We start from the raw sequence: 9,840 nt of genomic DNA on the forward strand, positions 1-9,840 counted from the left end.
GTGGGAGGCTTTGTGGGTGAGTCTCTTGTGAACTAGAAAGTGGGGGCCCAGGGAAACCCTAGCCCCAATTCTGGTCCAGAGACCCTCCTTAGACCTCCTTCCCCTTGGCTGAGACAGGCTCTAAAGTCATCTGGAGGACACTGCTGCTCAGAGCTAGGGTGTCTGGGAGGAACTGGTGCTGTCTGTAGATCAGGGGATGCAAGCTGTGTCGGGAACAACAGACTGTCTGAGGTCGGGACAACCACTCAAGTTCCCCAGCACACCCATGAGGGTAGGAGCCCCAGGATGCTGCCACTGATGTTCTACAGCGGAGGTGGGTGATCCTCATGCCAGGACCCCTGGAATTCCAGCACATTCTGACGCAGCTCTGTCATGTAACGTGCTTCATGTGTTTGCTGAAGTTATGGCATACACATAAGTCATTACTCTCCTGTTCAGTGTCTACTTTGTCTTCTTTTACATAACAACTTACATTATCAACACCTAGTAAGAGCCCACTGTTCAGTACTCACTCAGAGCTCTCAGCCGACATGTTTGTTGTAGGAGATGCCATGTCTGTGTGGTGTGGGGAGTCTTTGTGTGGTGTGGGCACCCCGGGTTTGGAAAGGAGGCTTAGAGACCTGGGAAGAAGGGGAGGCTCTGAGCCAGGGGAGGGGAGACCAATGCTGTGCCTCCTCCTCTCCCAGGTGGTCAGGACAAGCCCTCCCTATCTGCCTGGCCAAGCCCCATGGTTCCTCAAGGACAGCATGTGACTCTTCGGTGTCACTCCCATCACAAGTTTGACACATTCAGACTGTACAAGAACAACGGCATCTTCGTCTCCAAGCTCCACAGCACAATATTGCAGAACAGCTTCCTCATTGGCCCTGTAACCCCAGCACATGCGGGGACTTACAGATGTTGTGGATCCTATCTTGGCTCCTCCTCTGTGTGGTCAGCACCCAGTGACCCCCTGGTGATTGTGGTCACAGGTCAGAGAACACTTGTCTAGAGGGGCTATTCACTGTCCCAATCTTAAAGTCAGAGTTTCCTGGTGGGAGTGTCAGTCCGGTCCAATTAGAACAATAGGAGCTGCCCCAAGTACTTTACATAAAAGGGCATTTCATGCAGGTGGGCAGAATAACGACCCCCAATGATGTCTATATCATAATACTCCAAGTCTATGAATAGTCCCAGGACAATTAAGGTTGAATGTGGAATTAAGGTTATTAAGCAGGTGACCCTGACATGGGGAGATTATCCTGGATTATCCAGGTGGGTTTACTGCAATTACAAGGGTAGAAGGAAGCAGGAGAATGAGCTTCAGAGTCATGCAGCATGAGAAAGACTCCACCAGCCACTGCTAGTTCTGATGATGGAGGAAGGAGGCACAAGACAAACAATACAGGCGGCCCCCAGGAGCGGGAAAAGGCACAGGCATGAATTGTCCCCTTGAGGCTCCGGAAGGAATGCAGTCCTGTCAACCCCTTCCTTGGCCCTGGCCCGTAAGACCCACGTTGGACTTCTGACATCCAGAACTGTAAAGTGACAAATTTGTGTTCTTTCAGCCGTCATGTTAGGAGCAATTTATCACAACAGCTAGGTAATCAATACAGACACCCAGGTGAAGGACAAGTTAGGAAATGAAACAGAGGAAGCGAGACTGTACCCAGCAATAGGTAAGAGCGGGATGTTGACGCCACCACTAGACTGCAGTGACAGGGAGGGGGTGGTGTTCCCGGAGCCACCTCAGCGGTGTCCTGTGGAAGCTGGGACCATGGAGAAGGCACAGACACAGCAGATGTGCCCCTCCCCACAAGTCACAGGCTGGGTGGACACTGGAAGTTACTGTGGTACCTGCCTTACTGCTTAATTCCCACCTCCTACCAGGGATTCCAATTTGTCACACAGGGCAGGAATTGGTCAATAAGAGAACCTGGAAACACAGCCCGCAGTGCCAACTCTCCCACCCCCACCAGAGGAAGCAGAAAAGGACTCTGTGGGAGACAGGTGCAGCACAGACAGTGCCAAGGATGAGTGCAGTGGGAATGGAGTCTGGCGCTGATGCTAGACACAGAGACACACAGCAGAGGAGGGGCAGAGACCGATGGGGACATTCAGACAGAAAAGGACACAGAAGAAGGAGACAGACAGACACAGGGGCACCCTCGCTCATTTCAGATGACAGGGAATCGGGCGAGGCAGGGTGGCTCCTTCTAAATTTACAACATCCATGTTCTTAGGAATCTACAGAAAACCTTCTCTGTTAGCCCAGCCGGGTCCCCTGGTGAAATCAGGAAGGAACGTGACCTTGCATTGTTGCTCTGAGATCGTGTTTGAAAGCTTCATTCTTCACAGAGAGGGGGTATCCAAGGACACCTTGTACCTTGCTGGTCAGCGCCATCATGGGGGCTCCCATGCTAACTTCTCCATGGGTCCTGTGACAGCTGCCCATGCGGGGACCTACAGGTGCTTCGGCTCTCTCAATCGCTCCTCCCATGAGTGGTCTGCCCCCAGTGGGCCCCTGGACATCATGATCACAGGTGAGACTGTCCAGACATGCCCCCATCCTCTTTGGGATGCAGACAGGATGTTCTAAGACCTGGAAGCCCCAGGTGGTGAAGAAGGAGACGAACGTGGGTTTTTATGAAGAGAGACAGCCTTGGTGAGAGCTACACCAAGAGAGATAAAGACAGAAGAGCAACAGTAGAAACCATTTGTTATAAAGGACAGATGGGGGCAGAAACAGGGAGTCAGTAATGGAGATAAAGAGCAAAGGGACAGATAGAGACGGGTACACCCACATCAGAGACAGGGTGCTCTTCTACTCTGAGTTTGTTCAGAGACCTGGGACAGTTTCGAACATGGTTTCCAATAAATCTCCACACCCTCTTCTCTACCAGGAGAATCCAAAGACACACCACATATGTGACCAGGCTTCAGGGCCAGGCTGGCCTGTCTCAGGCTGATGGCCCATGGGCCCTGGTCCTCACTCCATGTGGCATCCACAGATGCTGCGTTCACTCTGACATGACTTCATCCCATATAGCCGAGCCACAATATGCCCCAGGAAACCATGGTCCCAGGTGGAGGAGCCAGATACCAGCTCCTATATGTGGCGTGTTTCATGGGTTCCCAAAGCTGTTTCTCAGGCCCATGTTGAAGGTCACCCCAGATCTTACAGGATTACTGAGGTCAAAGCCTACAGAGAGATGCAATCAGAGAGAAAGCAGAGTTGATGTATTCAATGTACATAGAAAGTTTCTATGTGAATAGACACAGAAATTCATGTGTGCACATGAACACACATACACAGAATGGAGGGATGACAAAGACAGATGGATAGACAGACAGACACTGGCTCAGAGACACAAAAAACGAAAGAAAGAAAAAAGAATAGAGAAATAGAGAGAAAGACGGAGAGGGCAAATAAAAGCCTTAAAAGATCTGAGCGTGGGGCACAAAGAGAAAGATGATGATGTGGGGGTGGGTGACAGAGATCCCAAAAGAGGTCTGGGGACAGAGAAGCAGAGCAAGTCACAGAAACCAAGGTGATGGAGATAGATGCTAGATAGGGAGATAGAGAGAGATAGATGATAGATAGATGATAGATGATAGATAGATGATAGACAGATAGATAATAGATGATAGATAGATGATGATGATAGATAGATAGATAGATGATAGATAGATGATAGATAGATAATGCAGAACGATAGTGACAAGGCAGAATGAGAGACTCAGAATGAAAGAAAAGGCAGATCAAACCAACAGATCCCAGGAGAGGCAGAGAGAGTAAGGCAGTGCAAAAGTAAAAAAGAACAGGAGGGAGGCAAGGACAGGAAGCAATAGGAGAGGTGGACAGGAGGGGACACAGTGGGCCTTGGGCTCTGGGAACAGGGAGAGAGAATTCTTAGTCCAGGTGTGAAGGACACAGTGAGCAAGGAAGAGCCTCTCTGACTGAACTGCCTCCACTTCCTCCAGGTCTACACCAGAAACCTTCTCTCTGGGCCCAGCCAGGCACCGTGGTGAGGTCAGGAGAGAACGTGACCTTGTCCTGCTGCTCGGAGATTTCCTTTGATGTGTACCATCTATCCAGGGATGGGCAGCCCCATGAGCTCTGGCTCGCTAAGGGGCAGAGGCATGGCGGTGCATCCCAGGCTGACTTCACTCTGGGCCCTGCACACCCAGCCCTGGGTGGGACCTACAGATGCTATGGCTCTTTCAACCCCTCTCTCTGTGAGTGGTCAGGCCCGAGTGACCCACTGTACCTTTCTGTCACAGGTAAGGAAGCCCAGAACGTGCTCTGCGTCCAGTGATTCAGGATAGATTTGAAGGCCATATGTGAGGGGCATCCTGCTGGTACTGGGGGGATGCTTAGGAGTTCTGGGGAGACAGAAACATAGATAAAGAAAACAGGGAGGGAGAGACTGAGGACTCACTTCCAGCATCCTCCTGCATGGATTGTGTGGAAACCCAAACTGGGGGTCTGTGTCCCCAGGAAGATGGAAAGGGGTCAGGGCAGACCCAGGAGCAGGAGAGAAGGGGCTCAGTTTGGGGAGATCAGAGGTTGCATTGGCCCGTCACCATTACCCGCTTCCTAGCAGCCCCTCCTCACCTCACGCCTACAGAGTGGTCTCCCAGGTGGTACAGGTGTCTTTACGGCAGGATTGAGAAGCCTCCTCTTAAGTAGAGGCCCCTTTCATCATCAACCTCTCCCATCTCCTCTCTGCAGCTTGAAGTCTCAGGGAGTCAAGGCCCCAGAGATTCAGAGAGGTCCCAGGAGCTCAGTGTTAGATGACAAAGAGCTTCAGTGGGTAGAAGACAGTTCCACTTCCTCCCCTTCCCCTAGCTTGTTTTTTAGGAAACTCTTCAAATAGTTGCCTCCTATCCACAAAACCAACCCCCAAAACTGGTGAGTAAAGGATCCCTTTTACCCCTGAAACCTGACAGAGAGAAGCCTTGGGTTTGAGGGTTGGCTCAGCCACCTTCCAGCTCTGTGATCTTGTAACCTTCCCTCTCTGATCCCCAGACTCTACAACAGCAGAAGGGTTTGGGTCAGCATGGGGCCGGTGAAGACTCTTAACTTCTAATTTTCTGCAGCAGAGACCTCCTCCAAGAGAGGAGGGTGAGAATAAACCTGATCTCCTGGCCAGGAATAATGCTGTGCTTACTCTGTCCCCATTCCTAAGTGGAGATAAGATTCGTGGGGACTTGGGGGCGGGGGTGGGGAGGGGGAGGAAGGGAGAAGCTGATGAGGGACAGGCAGTGCTTAGAGAAGTTCCATTTACCAATAAATGGGCTCTTGTCTGTCAGGATGCAACCCTGATGTGCTCAGTAGAGTGGGAGAGAACTCAGAACGCAGTCTGTCCCCCATATACATGATTCCTTCATTTATTCATTCAAGCACTGATCCAGTGCATATATACATCCATGTGCTGGATATGCCATATGTATTCGTTTCTTACTGCTGCTATAACAAATTTCCACAAGCTCAGTGCATTAAAACACAGTTTTTTAAATGATCTTACAGTTCTGTAGGTCATAGATCTGAAATGGGTCTCGTGGGGCTGGAACCAAGATGGCAGCAGGCTGGGTGCCTGCCGTGATTTGCTTCTATTGGATTCACGTCTTCCTACAGGTAACCCCATACACCTGCATGTTCTGGCTGGGCCCTTAGTGGCCATCATCTTCCTCGCTGTTCTTTTCTTCCTCACTCGTCAGTGGTGCCGTGCCAAAGAGAGTGAGTCTCGGGAAGAAGAGGCCAGTGCCTGTCTGGGAGGAGTGGGGGAGCCGGGGAGCCTCCGTTTGCAGGCTGACTCCTGGTTCAAAGCAGGAGCCACAGAGGTAGGGCTTTCTAGAGAGAACCCCCATGCCCCCAACCTCATCAATGGAATGGAAAAGGGAGACATTAATGGGATGTGTCTCTGAACTTCAGAGAGGTAGAATTTCTGACTCTACTTTTTGGCAGTAATTCCAGGCATTGGCTGCACCTCTCTGTACTCTGGTATTTGTATCTATAAAATGAGAACCTTTGAAGTGTTTTTGATGACTTCTATTCCCTACAGATGCTGCTATAATGAACAGAAAGCCTGAGGTGGACAGAATGGTGAGCAGGGAGGTAGGTTGTCCTCAGCTCACTCTCTTCAGTGCCATCTCATCTCCTCCTAGTCCCCACAAGTGTGTGCACACCCTCCTCACCATTTCCCATCATGCAGGACCCTCAAGCAGAAGACCCACAGGAGGTGATATATACACAGTTGGATCATTGCATTTTTATGCAGAAAAAAACCACTCCCACTTCCCGGAGGCCCGAGGAACCTTTGCATGATGACAGTGTGTACATGGAATTCGCAACATGCTGAGACCAATCAAGGCATGAATTCTATGCCCAGAGCACACGCAGGAAGACCCTGAGGAGGCTCTCCATGGATGCCATAGCTCTTTCTGAAACCCCTCCTAACAACAGCTGGAATCTGAAGGCAGAAGTCTTCATCTTCCTCTCACCCTAAGATGAGATAAATATCTCAGGACCCCCTAGAAAGCCCCCCATCCATTCTAGGATGCTATTATGATGATACAGACATTTCCAATATTGTCCACAAAATCACCTTTTCTTTTCAAGGGTAAGTTCTGACTTGTGTTGCTATGTTACTATAAACAAATAAATAAATCTATCATCTATCATCAATCATCTTTCTTCCCAGCTATTGTTGAATTTCATCTACATGGAATCATATAGTATGTATTTTTGTGACTGACTCCTTTCATTCAACATTGTATGTTTGAAATTTAATCCTATCTTTCCATGTAAGAGAAGTGTTTTCCCTCCTGTGTAGGAATCCACTGTGTGACTATGTCACAATTACGTATCTAGCTGTGTTGAGTCTCCCAAATTCTAATGTCTTAATTTCTTGCATTCTTTCATCCTTCTAGAATCATCCAGAGAGATCTACCCATTCCTACTGGAATCTGGGAAGCCTTTGGGGCAGGTCCAGACATCCTCAAGTGAGACACCTGGAAGTTCTGGTTGGTTGCCAGAGAGCACCTGGCTGGTGTCCCCAGCATGGGACTGACTCTCTCCCACCACCTTTGCAGCTACCACTTCAGGGCACATTAGGGGGCCCCAGCCACACCATGTCTCAGCTCAGTACAGATGATTGCCCTCAAGGCTCCATCAAGGAGATCCCATAGGAGCAGGTGGATCTATCTGAATGATTCTGGAAAAACAAAACAGTGTAAGAAATTAAGACATCTGAGTTTGGGAGACTCATCAGAACTATAGGTCTAGCAATCTTTTGGATGCAAAATTAGCATCAAAGTTAGTGAACATTATTGTTAGTGAACAACAGTGAAAATGATAGGTGTCTGTGTGGCAATGACAGGAATTCACACCTTTGACCATTTGTTTAACAAAATGTGTTTTACAAATGTTTCCTTGATGAGTCCTTATGTAAAATTTATCAGAGCTCATCGTTATCTCCACTTTGCAAAGTAGGGAAATTCAAAGAGATTGTCTTGTCAAAGGCCACACAACATGGCATGGTTATTGACCACCATGGGGTCCCAAAGAGAAGACCCTTGAGCCCATCCACTATCTGTTGAACCACCCCCTGTAAACAAATGTCACACCTTGCTTTAGGGGATTGTTCCAGATTTGGACTTTAAGACACACTTGGGTTTGGGAACCAGGTGAGGCCTTGGGCTTGGCTCAAAAAATTTCCAAGAAGTCAGATATTTTTGTTCAGCACACATTGTGGGAAAACCAGAGCTATGATTAAGAATGGAAGTTTTCAGTTTCTTCTCTTGTCATCAGTTTGTAGAGAGACCTGAACAGTGATGACAGGGACTGACAGACTGCACCCAGTGCATGGATCAGTTCTGTGGGGCTCCCGGTTTCTGCACAACAGAGGTATACAATAACCAGGGAAGGTAAACAAGCATATTAGATCTTACTGAGATCTGCAAAAGGAAGCATGGTGGAGTTACCTGGAATTCCCCAGACATCAGGGCGTGGACCCATAGCTATCACATGGACAAATGAGGTTTTCTGCAACCCCAGCCTAAATGTGGCTTTTTGAACACAGGATTTCAGCATGGATGCTAGGGTTAAGGCAACAGTTTGGAAGAGAGGTTAAGTTTCCATGTGGCTTCTCTTAGAGTGTTATGAATGAATATGAGAAGGTGAGTTGTTCCCCCAGACTACAATATCTTCCTTCTTGGTAGACAAGCAAGAGGTTCCTCCAAAGTAGCTGGGAGGAAAAAATAGGGTGTTTAGGATAGAGTTGATTCTGGGAGGAATTTGTTGAGACTTCAGGGAACAACAGATTAAAAGAACACTTTGAGGATTTGTGCCTGGAAATGTGCTCTAGAGACCTTCCCACTGGACTGATCTATGTCCTGTGACCCTAAGTGGGACCTACATCCTGTAGAACCTAAATGCCTCAAGGAAGGGACATGAGATGCTGTGGGATGCATGAAGCTCAGTCATGTCTCAGAACAAGGTCTAGTTCCTCAGCCTGTATGTGCCAGCAGACAGCACAGGACGCTGGTTCCCAGCTGGGGCAACGTTGCCCACCAGGAGTCATTATGGCAACGTCTGGAGACATTTTTAGTTGTCATGACTGTGGAGGGGGCTGCTACTGGCATCTACTACGCAGAGGCCAGGAATGTTGCTCAACATCCTTCAGTGTCCAGGATGGACTCCTCCACACACACAGGCAGCAGAGAATCATTATCCAGCCCTAAATGTCAATAGTGCTAAAGTTGAAAAAACCCTTGTCTAGGATACAATGCTGGTCACCATTTCAAAACACTAGCGGCTGGAAAATACGACGTATCCTAAGGTAAGCTCATTTTTTACAATAACAAAGGCATATTTTATTAGTGATAGATATATATTATAGCTATATTAACACTACATATATGTATATCTATCTATATATATATACATGTATATATACATGTATATATATATATTCTCTGACATACAATATAAAATATTCACATATCAGAATATACTAAGAAAAGCAACTTTCACCATTTCTCAAAATAGATCCCTCAGGTCTTTTCAAGTCAACCCTTCCCTCAAGGGTAAGTCACTATGTTACTACAAGCAAATAGACAAATCCACCACCTATCTATCATTGGAATGTAACATATTTGTCATGATCATCTTGTCCCAGGGTGAAGCGATCAAGTAACCATAGCATCTCCCCTGGAGAGTCCAAGTCATGCTTCAGAGGTGGATATTTTTTGGATGTTTAACAATTAGATTTTGTTTTGCTCCTTCTTAACTGCAGGATCGTTGGCAAAGTCACTTCTCTTGAAGACTCCTTTTCACTATTTTTAAAATCTAGCTGTTGGTGGTGCCTTCCAAAAGATGGGAGAAGCTCAGGACTTTAGGCATTTGGTGTATTGGAAGGCAAGAGTATATGTATTATGGTGGTAAGTATTAGAGAATTTGATTTGGAATATTTGACTTCCCATCCCATCCTACAGCTAAATATCTATCATCTATCCAGTATCTGTATCTAGATATATAGATGGGTATAGGTATAGGTATAGGACTTTCTTACCCTACAGATGATGAGCAGCTCCTGGGAAAATTCCTTGGCATGCTGGCATAAAGAAAATCCCCAGTGTAAGAGTATGTGATCTTCCTGATCAAGACCAAGTGGATATACTTAGTCCCTGAATTCCAGAGAGGATACATGGGTCCATAACAAGCAAGGACACATGGCTTTTGACTAAACGGTCCAATGAAGACAAATCTCTGCCTGTATGGCACCCTCTTATACTCTGTCCCAGGCCCTTCCACTTGGATGTGGGTTCTGGTTTAAAGAAGGATTTGAGCCCCAT

General features: G+C 47.6%; 1 protein-coding gene across 1 annotated transcript; it reads left to right on the plus strand.

Moving 5' to 3' along the window:
- The first annotated feature begins 285 nt into the window (after positions 1-285).
- On the plus strand, positions 286-6,653 carry LOC123856110 (killer cell immunoglobulin-like receptor 3DL1). Its single transcript, XM_054511192.1, has 8 exons — positions 286-313; positions 687-971; positions 2,223-2,522; positions 3,964-4,263; positions 4,844-4,894; positions 5,621-5,722; positions 6,048-6,100; positions 6,198-6,653. The coding sequence occupies exons 1-8, from the start codon at positions 286-288 to the stop codon at positions 6,342-6,344; spliced, it is 1,266 nt and encodes a 421-aa protein (XP_054367167.1). The 3' UTR covers positions 6,345-6,653.
- The last annotated feature ends 3,187 nt before the right edge of the window (positions 6,654-9,840 follow it).

This window comes from Mirounga angustirostris, unplaced genomic scaffold (genome assembly GCF_029215605.1).
Source record: "Mirounga angustirostris isolate CCGP_5_RB_7025 unplaced genomic scaffold, mMirAng1.0.hap1 SCAF_16, whole genome shotgun sequence".
NCBI lineage: Eukaryota > Metazoa > Chordata > Mammalia > Carnivora > Phocidae > Mirounga > Mirounga angustirostris.

Coding starts and splice junctions, on each gene's coding strand:
- LOC123856110 (XM_054511192.1), top strand. CDS start 286: ATGCTGCCACTGATGTTCTACAGCGGAG. Junction 2,523..3,963: donor CCTGGACATCATGATCACAG/GTGAGACTGTCC, acceptor CACTTCCTCCAG/GTCTACACCAGAAACCTTCT. Junction 5,723..6,047: donor GTGGTGCCGTGCCAAAGAGA/GTGAGTCTCGGG, acceptor TATTCCCTACAG/ATGCTGCTATAATGAACAGA.